At 40.4% G+C, this 21,700-nt stretch overlaps 1 protein-coding gene across 5 annotated transcripts in view; it reads right to left on the bottom strand.

Annotated features, from left to right (window-relative positions):
* The window catches only part of TPK1 (thiamin pyrophosphokinase 1), a 314,743-nt gene that overhangs the window by 67,912 nt on the left and 225,131 nt on the right, over window positions 1-21,700 (bottom strand). For all 5 annotated transcript variants that reach the window (XM_021388536.1, XM_021388538.1, XM_021388539.1 and 2 more), the window contains one exon: window positions 63-174. In XM_021388536.1, the coding sequence (XP_021244211.1) occupies window positions 63-174 (112 nt within the window). The remainder of the gene's footprint in view (window positions 1-62; window positions 175-21,700) is intronic.

Genomic DNA, 21,700 nt, shown 5'->3' on the forward strand with positions numbered 1-21,700 from the left:
CCCTGGGTGGCAGTGAGGCATGGAGGTATGTGGCCACAAGGACAAGAATGACCCCAGCTTACCAAGGTTCCACCTGAGACCAGTTGTGGTCACGCTGTCACAGGAGCTCCCAATTGGGATGAGGCCGCACCAGGAACCTTCCAGTCCTGTGTTCACCTGCAGCTTGTGCTTGCCCTGCAACACAGAAGGGATTGAGGTTGAGGATCACTGCAGAGGGAGGGGAGACATGGGCTGGGGTTGCAGGCCCATTTCTGCAAAAGCTGTGCTGCTTGGTCCTTAGAAATTTCATTTCTAATTTTCATTCTTTTTTTCCCCTGATCTAAACAGCTCTGATTCTTAACCAACACCAGTCAGAGCACTGCTGAAACTCCTGCATTTCTTTGATAACATCTGCAAAATTCCACATATTTCCACAAGCACATACTTTTCCCAGCAGGCAGGAATACTTGCAGAAACAGACCTAAGTGCTTGAGAAATTAAGCTAAATATTTATACTAACATGCTTATACTAAGTAGTAACAGTAAAGTGAAATTAAAACACATTTTTTGTACACCAAAGGTAAATTCGGATGGTAATCAACAAGCTTATGGCATGTATGAGAAGCAGCAGCTATTAACAACAGTGTGTTTGTGACCAAGCTTTCAAGCAGCACTCACAGACTCCAGGTCAGCAGCTTTCCAGGTAACAGCATATGAACAGTCTCAATGAGGAGTAGATAGTGAAAATCTTTCACAGAACAAAAGGAAAATGGTGAATGTCAGAATTCTGGATCAGTTTTAATTCTAAGAAACTTACTTGTTTATTACAATTTGTTTATTACAATTAGCTATAAGAATACTGCAAATGAAAAAGAGTGACTTCTGAGGTGTTTGACAGATTCTCCTGTTAACGCCAAGTGAATTATGAAGAAACAACTTTAATACGTGTCATGCTCTCAGTTAACAAATGAACCTTGGAAATGCTGCCAGTTAGGGAGTATTGGATTGCATGGCTTACACATCTTTGATTGTGCAGGGCAGGACGATGACTAATCCAAGACCATCTGTCTTCTCAGGGTGTCCAGCCTCATGTGGTGATGGGCTGTATATTCCTATAACGGTTGTGAATGTCTGCCTACCAAATGCAGAGGTGTAATAAATTCAGGCTTGATATCCTTTTAGCTATGCAATGCACCATGCTACTTCTTTCTTGTAGTATGGAGAGAGGGAGAAAAGGAATACAAGAGCAGGCTTTCTCATGGTGGAATTGCAGATGTTGCCTATAGCAAAGATGACAATGAAGAAGATGAAGGAGTGGGACTGTCTGTTCTCAATGAATGTACATATCATCGCTGCTCAGAGATACGCAAGGGGAAGACTTAGTACATTCATCTATTAAACAGAGAGGTAAAAGTGCTTCATAGAGGACTTAATCTAGATCTGTATTACTCAAAATTGAGCCTACCTATTACTAACATTGCATTTTTTCATTCTCTGACATGCTGGCCCAGCTTACTAAATTTAATCCCTATCTCTCTTTCTGTTCTCATGAATTAAATTTGTAAAAAAAAAGATGCCATTATCAGAAGCTCACCAATATCCAGGATTTTATCAAGAGTCTTCCAATATTTGATACTTCTCTAACATGTCACCATAGAATCATAGAATCATGGAATCGTAGAATGGCCTGGGTTGAAAAGGACCTCAAAGGTCATCTAGTTTCAACTCCCCTGCTGTGGGCAGGGCTGCCAACCACTAGACCAGGCTGCCCAGAGCCACATCCAGCCTGGCCTTGAATGCCTCCAGGGATGGGGCATCCACAACCTCTCTGGGTGACCTGTTCCAGTGCATCACCACCCTCTGAGTGAAAAAATTCCTCCTAATATCTAACCTAAATCTCCCCTGTCTCAGTTTAAAAGCATTCCCCCTTGTACTATCGCTATCCACCCTCGTGAACAATCATTTCCCCTCTGTTCATACACTCTCTTCAAGCATTGGAAGGCCACAGTGAAGTCTCCCTGGAGCCTTCTCCAAGCTAAACAAGCCGAGTTCCCTCAACCTTCCTTCATAGGAGAGGTGCTCCAGCCCTCTGATTGTCTTGGTGGCCCTCCTCTGGACTCGTTCCAAGAGTTCCACATCTTTCTTGTGCTGGGGGCCCCAGGCCTGGACACAGTACTCCAGATGGGGCCTCACAAGAGCCGAGTAGAGGGGGACAATCACCTCGCTCTCCCTGCTGGCCACTCCTCTTTTAATGCAGCCCAGAACAGAGTTGGCCTTCTGGGCTGCCAGTGTACACTGCTGGCCCATGTCTAGCTTCTCGTCCATTAAGACCCCCAAGTCCGTCTCTGCAGGGCTGCTCTCAAGGAGTTCTTCCCCCAGTTTGTATAAATACCTGGGATCGCACCGGCCCAAGTGCAGCACCTTGCATTTGGCCTTGTTGAACCTCATTAGGTTCACATGCGCCCACTTTTCCAGCCTGTCCAGGTCCCTCTGGATGGCTTTCCTTCCCTCCAATGTATTGACTGCACTGCTCAGCTTGGTGCAATCTGCAAACTTGCTGAGGATGCACTCGATTCCATCATCTATGTCATTGATAAAGATGTTGAAGAGCACCAGTTCCAAGACTGAGTCTTGGGGGTCACCACTCATGACCGGTCTCCATCCTGACATAGAACCATTAATCACAACCCTTTGGCTGTGACCAGCCAGCCAGTTCTTAATCCATTGAACAGTCCATAATCCATCGAACAGTCCATGTCACTTCATATGTTCTAATGAGTATGTGAGAACCTTGACTTTATTCTTTAAAAGGACAGTTTTCAGCTCTCAAACGTCATGAGCTCAAAGGGCTGTCACACCAGGAACCCAAAGGGCTAAACCTAAGGCAGTAGATAAGCAGGAATTAGAATATTAAAACGCAAATTATTTCTTTAAAAAAATCTCTCATCCGTGAAGTCAAACCCACGGCTTGAGGATTTGTTTACTGTTATTACACAAGTCAGATTTTAAGACTTTTCTTTAAATAAATCAGTAAGGAACCTTATTTTATTGGGGAAAGTAGAGATAGAAAACAGAAATGATCACTGGGCAAGAACAGCCAAACAGAACAAATGATGTTCTCACTTCTTTCCTCCCAAAAGATTAACAGCCAATGCAGGAAGGCTCTAAAGACCAAGCACTGCAAGCCTGTCACACAGGAAATTAGGTGTCCAAGCTTATCCTCAAGTTTCGAGTACACATCTTTCAACCACAGAAGATGGAAATGCTATTTGCTGGGAGAAAGGAGGTTCAGAGCTTGTAATTTGCAAATGGAAGTATTAATTTGTTCTATTTAAATTGCTGCAATTAAAGGAACAATTATATACTGGCACTAAAAATATAGAACTGTTCAGTTTGTGCAGAACTCAAATTTCCAAACTTAGGATTAAAAAGAAAACCAAAATCTGACTACATAAATCTGTCCTCCTCAAGTACTTTTTTTTTTTTGTCTCTGAAAAAAGTAACTGAAATATTTTCACATTTTAGCAGAAGGATCAAATATTGCCATGTTTGAATGTTACTGGTGATAAAATAATGGCAAATAATATGGCTGCATTGATTTTTATTTCATTAAGTCAGTTTTGAAAATTGACCAATTAGCAGCATTATTTCCTTCATTCTTTTGTCTGTCATGCCAGGAAATAAAATCAATTTCTAAGTTCAGCAGTAAGAAGAAAATGTCAGAAGATATTTTTAAGAGTTCCTCATCCATGTAAGTTAAACTTTCCCTTTTCAGTTTCATGTCTTTTCTTATAATAAAGCATTTAAATAGTAATGATTGAACACCCCTTCACTCCAACACTTGGTGACAAAAGACCTAAAGCCACAGGAGTTGCTCTCTGTCATACCTCACAAATCAAATGAATAGAAGCCTGATTGCCACAAACTCATGTACCTTATCATACCACATCAGAGGCTGTAAGACACTCATATAATTGGTCAAAAACTTGTAAGCTCATGAACAAAATCCAGATAAAAGCTGTCAGATGCCAGCTATTCGTACTCAGAAGCCCCACTGAGTCTTCACGAATGTCCAGAGAAATGACTTCTCCAAGTGCTTTCCAGACCAACTTGACTAAAGGTATTACAGTGCATGCATATTCTAAAATAGAAACCAAGCAACAAAACACAGTGAAGGAGAGAGAGAATGGGAATTGACCTTCAGTAGTGCATTCTGAGGGGATCTGAAGGGGAAAAGCCTGGAAGCTGGCAGGCTAGAAAAGGACACAGAAGGCCTCTCATGGCTTAAGAGGATGACAGAGAGGAATAAGGAGTCAAACTGAAGCTTTAAAAAATACAAATGAAAAGAAGATATTTATGAACAAATCTTGGAAATGCTGAAGGACTAAGGGAGGTGAAGCGTAATGGGGAAGGAAAAGTAACCAGTAACAAGATTAGAAGACAAAACAAATCTTACTCTAATTTTCAGGCTGCCCTGACAGTTCGTACAGTAGAAATAAATCCAGTGAATAACTTAACACAAAAGTGAGTTACAAGTGGTATACTTTCACTTGTTCTTGTTGTAACATTCGGGACAATAAAGAGACAGGATTTCTTGAGATCTGCCCAACTGCTGCAAGATACCTCATTCACTATCTAGATCTTGCTTTCCATTATCTTTTGATAAAACATCTGTTTACATCATCTTTCTTTCAATGACTACTACATAAATGGCAGCATACACTTCAAAACAACAGCAGCAAAAAGCAAAATACAGATGTCATTGTGTTACCTAGGGAAATGGCAAAAACCACAATCTGTTTTGGTATATAATCAGCTGGGTGCAGAAAACGGTATGCAGATAAAATAATCAAATGGGTGGAAATTAATACTGTCACTGTAGCAGAGAGAAGGAGAAAAGGAACAAGGAGGAAAGCAAGCTGAGAACACTTATGTTCAAAATCAAATATCATGACTGGCAATAAGGTAAAAACAAAGTTCTAGAAATATTTCTATTAATCATTAGTTGTGTAAGAGCTTGACTTAACAATAACAAAAGCTTTTAAGCTGAGATTCTGAGCATGATAAATACAGCTAAGCTTCCCAAAGGGTTGTATTCAAAAAGATCTATTACAGCCCTAAGATGTCAATTGTCTTTTATAACAAATATATATAGTGCCAAGTTGCTATTACATGAATGCTATTCACAGCACATCATCTGAGACAATACAACTTCTTGTTCTGTTGAAAACAGAAATATGCTCAGCTCCACTGAAAAATCCAAAGTCTAAAAGCTGTTGTGTATCGTATCAATGACTGTAAAGGCACTTTGAAAACCTAGGAAATTTATTGTAATTTGAGGCAATACTTTAAAATGTTGGACTCAATCCTGCTGATATTTACTAACTAATGTGGGTAGTGCTCCTGTACGAAAATGGATGGACTCAAGTAAATCATTTATTTGCACTGCAGAGCCCCACTAAGCCTATCCTTCAAGACCAGCACTTTGTAAAATGATGAGACTACAGTGAATAAAATCCCAGGCAGCAAACAAATTATAATCATTAATAGAACTAATTAATGAACACATCTGCTTCCTATTTATGACAAGGGTATTAAAAGAAATCCCTGTGGAGGTAAGTACTGCTAGAATGAACAGATTTACTATCCCCCAATGTTATACATTTAACTGTTTGCTACTGTATGCTTAATGTACAAATTGTCCACAAAAACTTATGATCCAGGAGTTTTACACATTCACAGGCCTAGCAAGACCCTCCTGAGTGTGAACTTCACATGTAAAATCAATGTTGATTTGCATTAAGTGAGCACATTAAATGTATCCCATTTGCCCAACACCCGTTTTATCAGGAGTTAGTAAGACAACTATCTGTCTTCTATCTTCTATCAGGCCCATATGACCGACAAGAAAAAAGCAATCACAGGTGCAAAAAATGCAGTTAAGACTGCAAGCAGTTAAGACTGTCAGCAGCATAGATACTGCTAATGGGCATAAAAATGAAGGGATGAAAACGTTTTATCGAGAAAGTAAGATATCTGGAAAGACAAAAGCTACTTTAAAAGGGAGTTTTGGAAGTTTAATTTCTTTTCAAATACATATCTTAAAGACTGACAAATGCCATAAATGATTATTCTTGACCTACTCTGGGTCCAACTCTGAAGAGATACTTATTCTATTGAAACTCGAGTAGTAACACAAGTGGAATTCCACAACATTTTTTCCAGTCTACCACAAAGTAGTGAAAAGTACACAGCAAATGTAGAGGGAAATCCAATAACCAAGAATTACAGAATCATAGAATCATAGGGGTTGGAAGGGAGTGACCAATCTGGCAGCCATCTATGATGGAGTGATGGCATGGGTGGAGAGAGGAAGGGCAACTGATGTCATCTGCCTGGACTTGTGCAAGGCCTTTGACAATGACCTTCACTAGATACTTATCTCTAAATTGCAGGGATATGGATTTGAAGGGTGGACTATCAGGTGGATAAAGAATTAGTTGAATGGTTGCAGCCAGAGGGCTGCGGTCCATGGATCGATGACCAGATGGAGGCTGGTAACAAGTAGTATCCATAAGGGTCTATCCTGGAACTGGTGCAGTTCAACAACTTTATCAGTGACCTAGACAGTGTGATCAAGTGCACCCTCAGCAAGTTTGCTGATGACACTAAACTGTGAGTGATACAAGTATAACTCACTAAACTGTGAGTTGATACAAGTATAAGGAAGGGATGCCATCCAGAGGGACCTGGACAGGCTTGAAAAGTGAGCCCACAAGAACCTAATGAGATTTGACAAGGCCAAGTGCAAGGTGCTGCTTGGATCAAGGCAATCCCAGATATTGTACAGACTGGGAAAAGAACTCACTGCAAGGAACCCTGTAGAGAAGGACTTGGGGGTCCTGGTGGACAAAAAGCTGGACTTGTGCCAGCAATGTGCACTTGCAGCCCAGAAGGCCAATGGAATCTTGAGCTGCATCAAAAGAGGGGTGGCCAGTAAGGAAAAGGAGATGACCATCTTCCACTACTCTGCCCTTAGGAGGCCCCACTTGGAGTACTCCACTCAGGCCTGAGGCCACCCACAAGAAAGACAAGGAGCTGCTGGAACGGGTTCAGAGAGGGGTGTGAAGATGATCAGAGGGCTCTCTTATAAAGAAAGGTTGAGGAAGCTCGGACTGTTTAGCTTCAAGAAGAGAAGGTTCTGGGGAGATCTCACTGTGAACTCCCAGTATTTGAGGGGAGCTTATAAGCAGAAGAGAGACTGACTATTTACACAGTCTGATAGTGATAGGACAAGGGGGAATGGCTTTCAATTACAAGATGGAAAGTTTAGGTTAGACATTAAGTAGAAATTCTTTACTCAGCGGGTGCTGAGAACTGGAATACATTGTCCAGATAAGTTGTGGATGTCCCACCCCTGGAGGCATTCAAGGCTGGGCTGAATCCCTGGCTGACCCCTGGACAGCCTGATCTAGTGGTTGGCAACCTTGCCAACAGCAGGGGAGTTGGAACTAAATGATATTCAAGGTCCCTTTCACCAAAGCCATTCTATGATTCTACGATATGACCTCTGAAGATCATCTGGTCCAGTACTCCTGCTAACGCAGGCTCTCTATAGTAGGTTGCACAGGAAAATGTTCAGGTGAGTTTTGAATATCTCCAGAGAAGGAGACTCCACAATCTCTCTGGGTGGCCTGTTCTGTGCTCTGACATGCTCAAAGTAAAGAATTTTTTTCTCATGTTCATATGAAACTTCCTATGTTCCAGTTTGTGTCCATTGTCCCTTGTCCTGTTATTGGGCATGACTGAAATGCACCTGTTCCCATTGCCATGACATGCACCCTTGAGATATTTATAAGTATTGATAAGATTCCCTCTCAGTCTTCTCTTCTCCAGGCTGAACAGACCCTGATCTTTCAACCTTCCCTCATAATAGAGATGCTTCAGGCCCCTAATCAAGTTGTACAATCTCTTGAAGTGCCCTGTCTTTCTTGAACTGGGGAGCCCAGAACTGTACACAGTACTTCAGATGTGGACTCACCAGGGCAGATTAGGGGGAGAAGAATCTCCATCAACAGGCTGGCCACTCTCTTCTTAGTGCACCACAGGATAACATTAGCCTTCTTGGCCACAAGGGCACACTGTTGACTCATGTTCAACCTTTTTTCTACCAGGACACCAATGTCCTTCTCTGTAGAGCTGCTTTCCAGCAGGTAAGCCCGTAACTTGTACTGATGCATGTGGTTATTCCTCCCTAGGTGTAGAACTATACTCTTGCTCTTGTTGGACCTCATAAGGTTCCTCTACACCCAGCTTTCCAGCCTGTCCAGGTCCTGTTGAATGGCAGCACAACCTTCTCGTGTGTCAGACACTCCTCCCAGTACTGTATCATTAGCAGACTTGCTGGAGTGCATTCTATCCCTTCATCCAGCTCACTGATGAAGATGTTGAACAAGACTGGACCAGTACCGATGCCTGGGGAACACCAATAGCTACAGCTCCACTTTTTTAGAGATAGCATCCAGAATATGTTGTTTCATCATCTTCCCAGGGACGGAGGTGAGTCTGTCTGTCCTGTAGCTTCCGGGCTCCTCCTTCTTGCCCTCTTTTGAGTGATACTGGTTTTCCTCCAGACCTCAAGCACCTCCCATTCTCCATGACCTTTCAAAGATGATAGAGAATGGTTTGGCAATCACTTCTCCCAATTTCCTTGCACTTGTGAGTGCATCCCTTTGGGGATTTTTGTGTGTTGAGTTTGTCTAGACAATCTCTAAACATATCCTCCTTGACCAAGGGGAAGTATTCCTTTATCCAGACTCTCTCTTTTACCTCCAAGGTCTGGGATTCCTAAGGTCCAGTCTTAGCAGTAATGACTGAAGCAAAGAAGGTGTTGACTAACTTTGCCTTCTCAGCATCCTCCATTACCAGTGCACCCATCTCATTCAGCAGCAGACCCATATTTTCCTTAGTCTTCCTTTTGTTACTAAAATACTTAAAGAAGCTCTTCTTTTTGTCCCTGATCTCTCTCACCAGATTTAATTCCAAGTGGGCCTTAACCTTCCTTGTAGCATCCCCATATACCCTGACAATGTTCCTATGTTTCTTCCATGTTGCCAGATCTTTTTATCCTTTTTCCACATACCATAAACTTTCTTCTGCCATTTGAGTTTTTCCATGAGCGTTTTGCTCATCCATGCAGGTCTCCTGTCACATTTGCCAGATTTCTTTACCTATTGTCTAGTCTTTCTCTAGATTTAAACAAGTCTTAACATGTCATGGTGTGACATTTTATCATTTAGCTTGTGAATTTGATGCCTTATTCTCAGCAGGCCCACCACTACAGGTTTAATTAGCATTTTTAGTGATGCTTTGAAAAAAAACAGAATCATTTTCTTTACATCTATTTATGAGAGTGCAGAGTACAATAGATTGCAAATAACAGCAAAAAGTAGACAAGCTGCTGAAGATTCCATAATGCCTGTATAATTATTATGCAACATTCCTGTAAAATTGTCAATCTAGAGGGGTCTTTACTAAGGAAGGGCACTAATATTTTGTAATTCCTAAGTGATTGAAATTACAGCATGATCTTTCTCACCATCCACTAGTTTCTAACACCTTTGGTGTCACTGCTCATTTTATTTTGTGCATTTCTACAGGGGAAGAGTCCAGATAATGTCTTCTACCTAAACTCCCTTCTCTAACTCCAAGGAAAATAAGATAAGTGTGGTAGTTAATTTAAAAGACAGTAACTACTTCTCCCCACACGTGTGAAATTCCAGGACTTGTTTCCCAGGTCAGGAAGAGCTGGCCATTCATATTTTTCCCCCCTTTTTTACACCTTTCCCCATTTTCTTCTATAGCTAAGTAGGTAGACTGATATTTACTGTTTACACAAAAATCCTTTCTTTTATTGGAATAGGTGCTGGGGAAACAGAATACTGTAGTACCCTGAACTTTATTTCCTCTCTGAATTGCACCTGGGTGTAATGTATGTTTGTGCAGCATTTAAATAACAGATAGATCTTCCCTTGCATTTCAATGGGAACTGCACCAAGATTATCAGTGTCATGAGTGACAAAATGGGTCCTCAGAATACAGAGGAATATTCACAAGCACAGTGAAATCATTAAAAGCAGGAAGCCCAAGTATTAAATCTTTGGCAGTGAAATCTTATCATACACAAATACAATCATCCTGGTATCTTTTGTCACAAGAATTCTGCAAGCTGAATGTGTCTTTGTGTGAATGTGACTCCATTTGTCACCAGAGCTGTAATTCTGAGAGAATATCCCCAAAGGATAGCAGATAAGAAAAGAACAAAATATCCACGTGACATTTACTTTTTGCCATCCTTGGGTCTATGTGGATGACTTCTTGCATTCCCCATATGAGTGCAGAAAATCATCATCATGTGGACAGCACACTCAGCCTTAGCATGACATCCCTTCTTATTTACTGTTTGGGAATAAAATAGAACTTGTACCTATGAAACAAGCGACCACTATAAAACATGTAGGGTATACTAAATACAAAGTAATATAATGCAGAGGAAGGAAAACCCTGATACAAATTAAAATAACTGTCAAAAGAATGACACTTTGCTGTAAAACCAATGATACATATATATAAAAAAGAAACAAAAGAGAGCAAGAATGAAAACATCCAGACAAATCCTTGAAAAAAAAATTAAAAAGCTACTCAATTAATTTCAAGCTACTTAAAGTACTAATAAACTTCAGGAGAACTACAAACTGATGTCTCTCATTACATAATACATAACCAAGGAATTAGGCACTTTACTCTTCAATACTAGTTTTCCCTTCTTTGGAATCTTCTCTAGTTATGCCTTCCTCTTGAAATGTATTCACATGATTTCCTTGTTGCTTCCTTTCCACAAAGTGGAATGCCTTTGATACAGTACAGGAGAGAATTACATTCAAGTCATCTAAGATTCCAGAATGGAAACTCCTATTGCTTACCCTAAAATATTACCAGGAACAACACAATAGAAGCTTGCAAAAAGAAAAAGGCTTTTCTGCTAGTCTTCCAAGCAACCTCTGAGGCCTACCAGTGGTATGAAAAGGAATTTGAAGTTGCATTTTTGACTAGTTTCAAAAGAACTAGCTAGTGTCTGGGAAACTTCAGGCTGGGAAGGAGCGATCAAATTTCTAGCAGCAGATACATGGTATTCTCTGGGGGCTGGGTCACTGTACTCCCACAGGCTGATTTTGGATCCTGCAACACTACACATTCACCTCCTCAAATTATCAAACATGTAAATGAATGAAATACAATACATCCAACTGTATACGTTTTCTCAGCTTTGGTGAATGCTGATGAGCATTTTAGTCAAATTTCAAAGGAGTATACATGGACTGCGAATTACTGTGTTTAGCTGAATAAACAGTCATCTTCATTATATAAGAAGAACAATGTGTCGGGGTGTATGAATGTATTAGTCTGTTCATTTGTCCATGACTCTGTCAACATCAGGGAAAAAAAGTTTGACTGAAGAGCATGACAGTCTTCATATGTCTAACAAGAATTGTTAGTCTTTTTAAAATAAAAGCATGTGCATCAACCCACACTTCCCTGAAAACAATTCACAGCGTTCATTTCCTTTCATCACTTCTCAGCAAGCTGAGGTGGTCCAGCTTTCTAATACTACAGCCTTGTATCTGTAGCTGCAGATTCAGTACTGAAACAGGCTACTAAATGTTTTAAAAGTAAACTTTTGCCCCTATATGAGGGAGGTATTCAAACATGGCTGCAGCACTATTTAGCTCTAAGTGATCTGAAAGTGTCTGATGAAAAAGCAAGTTTTGAATTACAACTTTTGTCCTTGAATACTGTATCTCATTGTTTTTTCTTTGTTTTAATGAATAGATACCTAAACCAGAACTAATCTTTGTGAGAACTGCACAAAATGACAGCACTGAGAGAGAGGAGAAAAAGGTTCATTGGTTTAAAGTTTCTTCTGACTAATAATCTCAGACAATCTTAGTGCAAGTTTAAAACTCACCAGAATTTATTGCAACCTTAAACTGAGCCACTAAGTTCCAATATAGGAATCTTTGGGGGAAAAAAAAAATATATATATATATATATATCATTTAAATGAGTAACTTGAGACACTTAAACATGCAACAGTTAATAATTCTGGCTTAAATTAAGTAGCCCACATGCAGACACTCACACATGTACAAAGGATTTGCAGAGTCAGGGCAAGCTGATTGCTGCTCTACAGCACCTCTTGCAAAGGAAGAGATTAGGATAGGATGTTCTTTAGAAAAGTTTATCTGATCTGGGACTTAGTTCCTTCCCTCACCTCCAACAGCTCTGCTCTGCTCCACTTACAGAAGACTTAGGAATTTGCTTCTTGAGAAGCAGGACTTGAGACAAACTGTAGAGAAAAACTGACTATGGTTCACTGGAAAGATAGAATTACTTCAACCTCTAGATAAAAAGCAACCATGGTTGTGTGGCAGCTGATAATCACTATAGCAGTTTACAGCCTTTCAAAGGATGGCTCTCTTGCTAACACCAAACTCTTATTAATAGCCAGCAATCCCCATGTGGCCCATTAGGAAGGCTGCATGTATAATTAACCCCATTCATTCTGGCTACAGAGCTGAATTGTAGCAGGATGAAACCCAACAAACAGCTTCGTGTGTTAACAGCATCTCTGGAGCCAAAGCATCCATCGTCCATTTTGTAGAGTTGTACTTGTTTTCTTTATGTTAGGTTTCAGACAGAAACTAAATAGAAGGTGAATAGGTGAATACACAGTTGCAAAGTTTGGTCAGGAGCATGTGGATTAGTCAAATACAGCCAAGAAATACTAAGCACAACAGTTTATAAAAAATTCCCTCGAGACAGAGAGAAACATGCTCTGTTTTTGAAATGAGGAACATGATATATTTTCGTTGTCAGACTACAAAATAGGCATTCCAGATTTCTTCTGGAATGTAATGGTAAAAAATCTCTTCCTAATTTTGTACAACTCTAACAAAACACTAGTCCACAGTAACATTAAGAAAAAAACCCATAAGTTGAAATATATTATCAGAACTCTTTTTAGCTACTTGAGAAACACTTGTGTGGATAATCAGTCCACACTTGGAGTGGCTGAAAAGCACCAGGTTTAACATGGTCACTTAGTGGAACAATATTTAGATCAGTAAGTTAATTTGGTTATGCTATAGAATGGGTAATGACAAATAGGGCAACAAGGCTTGTGAAGGGCTTGGAGAATATGCCCTACGAAGAGAAACTAAAGGAACTGGGGCTATTTAGTCCGGGGAAGAGGAGGCTGAGGGGAGACCTTATTGCTCTTTTCAAATACCTGAAAGGTGATTGCAGTGAGAACGGGGTTGGTCTCTTCTCAGTGGTGAAAGGTGACAGGACAAGGGGAAATGGCTTCAAGTTGTGCCAGGGGAGGTTCAGGCTGGATATCAGGAAAAAATTCTTTACAGAAAGGGTTATTAAGCACTGGAACAGGCTCCCCAGGGAGGTGGTTGAGTTACCACCCCTGAATGTGTTTAAAAACTGCTTGCATGTGGTGCTCGGGGACACGATTAAGCTGTGGGCTGTTGGAGTTAGAGTAGTATGGTCAGGTTGTGGTTGGACTTGATGATCTTGAAGGTCTTTTCCAACCTAAGCAATTCTATGATTCTATAAGTTGGCTACCATGTTCTTTCATTCAGCTAGTGCTGAAATGTTCTATTTTACAGTATGGTATTTCCTCACCAGGGGGCCGCAGTACTGGACCTTTTGTTCAACAGTGCGAGTGAACTCATTGGTCACATCAGGATTGGAGGCTGCCTGGGCTGCAGCAACTGTGCAATGGTGGAGTTCACACTCCTGAGGAATATAGGATATACAAAGAGTAAAATAAGGATGCTAAATTTTAGGAAAGCCAAATTCTAGCTCTTCAGGGAGCTAATCAAGAAATCCCCTGACAATCTGTCCTTGAGGAAAAGGGAGCAGAGCAGAGCTGGCAGAGCATTAAGGAAGCTTTCCTCAGGGCACAAAAAGTCTCCATCCCTACGTGCAGCAAGTCATGAAAGGAAGGTGGGACACTGGCATGGCTGAACAGAGACAGGCTGGTCAAACTGGAGAGCAAGAAGAAAATGCACAGGCAGTGGAAGCAGGGACAGGTACCTGGGAAGAGTATAGGGATGCTGACAGGCTGTGTATGGCTGCAAACAGGAAGGCCAAGGCTCAACTGGAACTGGAGTTGGCAAGGGGTGCAAAGAACAAGAAAGACTTCTACAGGTATGTAAACCAGAAAAGGAAAACCCAAGAGGGCGTACCCCCCTTTGTGAGCAATACAAGCAGGCTGGTAACAATGAACAAGAAGGCTGAGGTACTTAGCAACTTTTTTTACTTCAGTCTTCACTGAGAACTGCTATTCACACAGCCGTTGAGCAGACGGTTTGGAAGGTGGGGACTGGTGAAGCAATGTCCCTCCCACTGTAAGTGAAGATCAGGATCGCAAACACCTGAGGAACTTGAACATCCATAAGTCCATAATGGGTTGCAATGAGATGCATCCCAGAGTCCTGAGAGATGTAGCTGATGTAGTCACCAGGCCACTTTCAATGATATCTGAAAAGTCATGGTAGTTAGGTGAAGTCCCCGGTGACTGGATAAAAGGCAATGTCACGCCCATTCTTAAGAAAGATAAAAAGGATGACCCACGGAACTACTGGCCTGTCAGTCTCACCTCTGTGCTGGGGAAGATCATGGAGCAGATCCTCCTGGAAACTACACAAAGGCACATGGAAGAGTAGGAGGTGATACTTAGATACCTTAGATGCACGGTTTCACCAAGGGCAAGTTCTGCCCAACCAACCTAGTGGCCTTTGATGATGGCACAAGTGTGCCAGTGGACAAGGGAAGAGCCACTGATGTCATCTATCTGGACTTCAGTAAGACCTTTGGCATGGTCCCCCATAACATCCTTCTCTCGAAATTGGAAAGATGTAGTTTGGTGGGTGGAGTATTTAATGGTTATGTATCTCACTGATTGTGAGATCATACCCAGTGAGTAGTGGTCAATGGCTTAATGTCCAGATGGAGACAGCGATGAGTGGTGTCCTTCAGGGGTCAGTACTGGGATCGATGCTCTTTAAGACCCTCATCAGTGACATCAACAGTGGGACTGAGTGCACTGTCAACAAGTTTGTGGGTGACATCAAGCTGTGTGGTATGGCTGACACACCTGAGGGAAAGGATGCTATCCAGAGAGATGTAAACAGGCTCAAGCAGTGGGGCCAGGAGAACCTCATGAAGTTCAACAAATCCAAATACAAGGTTTTGCACCTGGGTCATAGCAACCCTCACTATCAATAAAAGCTGGGGGATGAAAGGCCCTGCCAAAAAAGACATGGGGGTACTGGTGGATGCAAGCTGGACGTGAGCCAGCAATGTGTCCTCGCAGCCCAAGAAGCCAACCATATACTGGGCTGCATTAAAAGAAGCATGGCCAGAAAGTCGATGGAGGTGATCCTGTCCCTCTACTCTGTGTTAGTGAAACCTCACCTGGAGTACCAAATCCAGATATGGAATCCTCAGTAAAGGAGAGACATGAACCTGTTGAAGTGCGTCCAGAGGAAGCCATAAAAATGATCCAAGGGATGGAACACCTGTCCTATGAAGACAAGTGGAAAAAGCTGGGGCTGCTCAGCCTGAAGAAGAGAAGGATCCAAAGAGACTTGATAGTGACCTTACAATTATCTAAAGGGGGGCTATAAGAAAGAAGGGACAGAATCTTCAGCAGGGTCTGTAGTGACAGGGCAAGGAGAAATGAGTTCAAACTAAAAGAGGGGAGATTTAGTCTGGATATAAGGGTAGTGAAGCACTGGAACAGGTTGCCCAGAAATACGGTGGATGCTCATATCCTGGAGACATTCAGCGCCAGGCTGGACAGGGCTCTGAGCTACCTGATCTAGCTGTCAATGTCCCTGTTGAAATAGATTACCTTTAAAGTTCCCTTTCAACTCAAGTGATTCTATGATTCTATTATTTTATGGTTACTAATTCAAATTACTTCTGATATTTCAGCTTAATTAAGGAAAGCATATCTTGTTGACAGTCCCCAAACTGTCATTTCAATGAATGAGAGATTAATGTCTCAGTACTTCTTTTCACATGAAGTTCATCAGAAATTCTGTCATTTCAGATTTAGCATTGCTGTTATTTTTGCTTATCTCCATACAATAAAATAGTTTGTGCTGTCTTAGCTCACTCAGATAGAATGAGGTAAACAAGTTGTACATAATGCAAGGTTTTATGACTTGTCTTTTTGGGACACAAGGCAGAAAAAAATCCAAGTCTATCTTCTAAATTTGTGAAGTTTACCTTATTCCATTTCTATTTCTCTCCTCTGATCTTCTTTTGATAATTTTAAGACAGCATGTAATCAGCCTGAAGGACCAATAGAATCTTGAGATGAGTATTTTTTGTTTACTTCAAGAAACATTACTTCCAATGAAAGTGTGTCATCACTGTCTTATCTCCACCAATTGGTGAGGACATCACTAAAACTGTTCATTCACTCATAGTCACCAGCCTATGATTCTCCATGGGTTCAGAGAATGCCAAAAGTGTCAAAAATCAGTGGATCTTCATTTTCTGTTGTTCAAATTCTCCCTTTGTTTCTTAATAAAGATACAGTAAAAGCCAGTCAAAGTGCATATTTAACTGTATCAGGATTTCCTCTTGTCACATCCTGGCCTTAAATGCCATAGTAGATTTTAAGTCATAACCACAGATCTTTGATTGATTTTCAATAAGGAATCTTTCAGTAGTAGAACTGGAGATGCAGTTGGCCCTCTCCTTTTTCATATTCTACCTGTGAAGCTTACACTTCAATTTTAATGGGAAAAAACAATGCAGAACTCAGATTCTCCAAATGGTTGCCATTCCAAATACAAACACCAAGACAAAAGAAATGTCGACATTTTACCATATTAAGAGTACAGAACTAAATACAAGGTTTTATTGAGGCATCAAAAGTCTTGGGGCAGCCTATGTCAAACTAGAGCAAAACTGATGGCAAATCAAAACAGATAAAGCTTTTGAGAATTTAAATAAGAGAAGGAAAGCTGACAGGTGCTAAGGAGCATTCAGGACAGAGAAAGACGTCTGCCAGAGACAGCAGCAACACAAAGATAACTTTGAATCTGGTAGTGGAAGACAGGAGAAAAAAATTCTTTTTGAGATGAAGGAGCACCAAGCTGAAATCCGAGAACCAATTTCCATAGAGGAAAAAATGGGTGATCACCAAAGGGTGATAAAGGAATTAAATAAAAATTTGCCTTGTCATGGTTTTATGATTTTCGGTTATTGGTATTCCACAGCATAACATCATGTAGTGTATGTACTGGTTCTCAGAAGAGAAGGACTACTACATTCCCCAGGGGACTTTGTGACCCTGTTACAGTTTTCCGGCCAGAGAGAAAGATAAAAACTCGCAGATCATGAGACCTTGCGCTCTTTCAGCCTGTCTCTCGTCCTGGCAGCATCTCGCCCCCTAGCCATCTTATTGTCATTATTAGAGTAAGGCCTACCTTGATTTTGGGACATTCTCTCTCTCTGTATTGGATTTATCAGCTTAAATTGTAATTATATTGTATTATAGTGTGCTGTTTTGCATTCTGATATCTTATTTAGTAAAATTAGTTTGTTTCTCCTCAGATTGTTGCTGCTGTTTTTGCTCTCAGGCCCATCTCCTTACCCTTTTTTTCCTTTTCCCTTTCCCAGGGCGTGGGTCCATGGGTCCCCCGTCCCATTTGTCACGGAACTGGGCCGAATGCCCGTAAACCGTTGACATGCCTATATATAAAATGAGGGAAAACTTAAAGGCTTTAAAACTGTAAAACAGAAACACACATACTAGTAGGGTTCTACTATTTGCAGTTCATATTGTGTTTATGTTAACATTTTACCTTAGATCAGGAAGAGCTTTTTGTTGTAATTTTTTTTTTTTTTTTTAATTAACCAAGTCTCTCACCTGTCTCCACTTGATGTGTTTTGATTTCACAGTGAGCTGGAGCATGCACAGCAAGTTCAACCTGGACAAACCCAAACAGGAAGACTGTCTTCAGAAGAGCACCTAAATCACTCCAGCCTCTAGTAGGCATGTACAAAATCATAAAGCCAAACTAGGATAAGTACGAAATAAAACACCATGAAAGGTGTGCAGTGTGGACAACAGCCACCACCAAGTGTTCCAGCCCTACAAAACTCTTGCCATTGGCCTGCACTGTTTGTTAAAAGAGACAGGGACTCAGAGTCTGGAGAAGAAGGAGGTCTGAAAGAGATGTGATCATAGTTTAGGGGCAACATTACCTGCTTGCACTTAAAATAGCAAGTGGTTATATTCAGCAAGACTTAGGAAAGCAAATTCTTGACATACTGAAACAGTTTATGTGATGTCCTTTGCAACAGTTTGTAAATACCATACACTCAGTATATGAATACTGGGATTTATCTTAAAACATTTTTAAAAAACAGATAGGCAGGCAACAATCACCAGCTTCAGATAAATTCATCTTGAAGAGATATCTGGGGACTGTTACGACATGATGGAGAGAGTAATAACCATGAAGATTTGACTTTTTAATGCCAGAAAAAAAAATATTGGCTTGAAGGATCTGAACAGTTTTGTTCTGGTCATATGGAAGGACATGTCACACCCTGACATGGAGATGAGGTCTTGAAGGAGCTATTCAATGAACCTGTTGAGGATGTCTGAAAAGGTAAGACTGCCAACACATTGCCAGAGAAGACTAAAGCTATCTGACAAAATTAAAAGCAGCAAAGAGTCTGCACACCAGCTTCCTTACAGATTTTCAGTCTTCCTATTAAAATGCATAATAGGTTGATGTAAGACATGTTCAAGGTCACTGATACCTGAAAGGAGGGATCACAGGTTCACAGCAGCATGGCATCTGCACTGCATCTGCCAGCCTGGAACTAGCCCAGCTGTTGCTTGGATCTGCTGGCCCACGAAGTAAGAAGCTTTCCTGGCTTTTGCTTGGGAAGCCCACAGCTGTTCTAAGGACCAAATGAGCTGGTAGAAACAAAACATGGAATCATAGAATCATAGAATCACCAAGGTTGGAAAAGACCTACAAGATCATCCACTCCAACTGTCCACCTATCATCAATAGTTCTCACTAGACCATGTCCCTCATCACAACATCTAAACATTCCTTGAACACCTCCAGGTTTGGTGACTCCACCACCTCCCTGGGCAGCCCATTCCAGCGCCTGACCACTCTGGTTTCTCTTTAGATCGTGTAAATGGAAATAATAACAATAACAACCAAAAACCACACACACACACACACACACACACAAACAACACACTTGAACACTGAAATTTAGCTTTCTTAATAGTAAATTAATTTAAAAACCCAGCATTCTGGGGCCTGCTTACACAATAATTCAGAAAAATTCTGCTCCAGTGGATCTTTTCTCCTCCTCTCTGTGTAAATTTCGCGCTTGCTATTAAAAATAAAAAGATACTGATGGGAAAAAACAGCACTGGCACACGGCTAGATGTGCACAAGATGGCTCCTTTCAAAATTGAGATTAAACTGGACATGACTTAGGACATCGTGTAAAAAATAACTATTATCTTCATACTCATAGGTGTGTATATGGATTTAAAGATAAAATGATTACAAAGTACAACTGTAACTAATGACCTCAAAAATAATCAAAGAATAAATAACTTTTTGCTTACTAATCCTTTTCCCCCTTCCTTTCCTCCCTAATTATAATGGTATGACTCTTATTTTGACAGGAGAATGAGTGGTACAGATTTGCACTGCTGTATAAAGAAACATCCCTTTGACTAGTTAAACCAATGTGCAAGGAATGACAAACTCAGATACAGAAAATTCAGGCCTTACCCTAACTCAAGCTTTCCCTAAGCCTTCAGTGACAAGAGGTAGGATTTTCACTTTTTACCAGGTCTTCAGACTACTGCAGAATGCGACTCATCACTGAAATCTGCTTTTGGACCAGCACAGGAGAAATAGCTATGGAAAATTTGTACATGTGGTTTAGTTTTAGAGCAATTTAATGTAACAGACATACATAAAGGGTCAAAACTTGACTGTTCCAGATTGCATGCAAAAAACAAAATCTATATATTTGTCTTACTTGATTCTGTACAGTCTCTTTGCCTACCTGCTGTATGTATGAATATTCCTAACCTTTTTTAAACACCTACAGCTGCCGACACTGAGACAAGATCTGTATTACAGAGTACTCTGCAATTTCCACAGATGCTGAATTGTCTTCAGTATAGATGTCACTGGTGACAAAAATCCTGTCTCTAAGGGCCCATCAGCATGTGGGAATTCCAACTACAAACTTATTGATTGGAGTTCTGTTTTGGAAACGGGTTAATTTTTTTATGTCTTTTTTTAATGTCAAAAATTGCTAGCTGCTTCCTGCTCATGTGTTTTCTACCTGCTGTCTTTGCAGTTATCAACCATGAAATCATCAGATATTTAGTGCACAATGTATAATCAGCAGGCAGCTTCATCAAAGCAGCCACTGATTTTCTCAAAGGATTATTAAATGTCCAGAGATTTTTCACTCCTCCTATCCCTAAAAACAAACAAACAAACAAAAACAAAAAACAAAAAACCCTCAACACCCACAACAAAAAACAAAGAAAGAATAAGACCTTAAAAAACTTTAAAACTTAAATGTGAGTTACTACCCCTAACCTAAAATTACCACAGGTACATTCCAGAAGAAGTGTGTTAGTACTTAAAAATTCATGCTCAGAATCAAAAGCTTTTGCATCTTAGATTAATAATGAGTAAAGTGAAAAAATCCGATTTGTTTCCTGGCTTTCTGTGTTTAAGACTGCCTTAAGTTCACTCAAAGTTTGGCAGTGTTGTTTTAAGCACTTGGTACTTAGGGGCACAGTTCTGAAGTCTGCTCTTTTTCTGTTTGTATTTTCAAGTGTGTATAAACATAGATACAATTTAAACGTTTTACACTTCAGGAATCTTACTTGAAGGTTTGATGAAATGCTTCTGTGGATAAAAATATATTTGTTTTTAAAATCTGAAGAAGAGCAAGCTCTGCTTAAATATTTCTGTGTTATACATTCCTATGAGCTATTCTTACTATCACTGAAAGTAATGTAAGGCTAGACATCTGTTTACACACAAAATCTCCAGACAACTAGTAATGTATTTTCTGCTGGAAAGGTTGTGTATACATGCAACCACACAGTACATGTTCTTCTTTTTCCTCTGCCCAAAAGCAGAAGGACTTTTAAATAATTACCCTCTTTCTCCATATTCCATCACAGGTAAAAAGATCTAGAGAACTGAATTACCTGAGATTATTTTGAATTTTTGCTGAATCATGTCTGAAGAAGTGATGCTGACATGGCATACAGATCTGTTATCACACCATGTTTATTAGCCTCAGTCCCTACAATCCATTAAATTAAGGGAGGTTTTGTTTATTTATTTATTTTTAAATACGATTCTAAGATTTTGAAGATTCAACAGCTATAAATTGGGTGTAGTTAAACCTGTGAAGGATGATCTGTCTTAAACCAAAGGTGAACTATTCTCGTACAACTTCTCAATTTGTTTCTTTTTGAAATTGCAAATTCTATTAACTTTCAACTTTTAAATAGTTAACCTTCACCCATTTAGATTCTTATGGA

This window comes from Numida meleagris, chromosome 2 (genome assembly GCF_002078875.1).
Source record: "Numida meleagris isolate 19003 breed g44 Domestic line chromosome 2, NumMel1.0, whole genome shotgun sequence".
NCBI lineage: Eukaryota > Metazoa > Chordata > Aves > Galliformes > Numididae > Numida > Numida meleagris.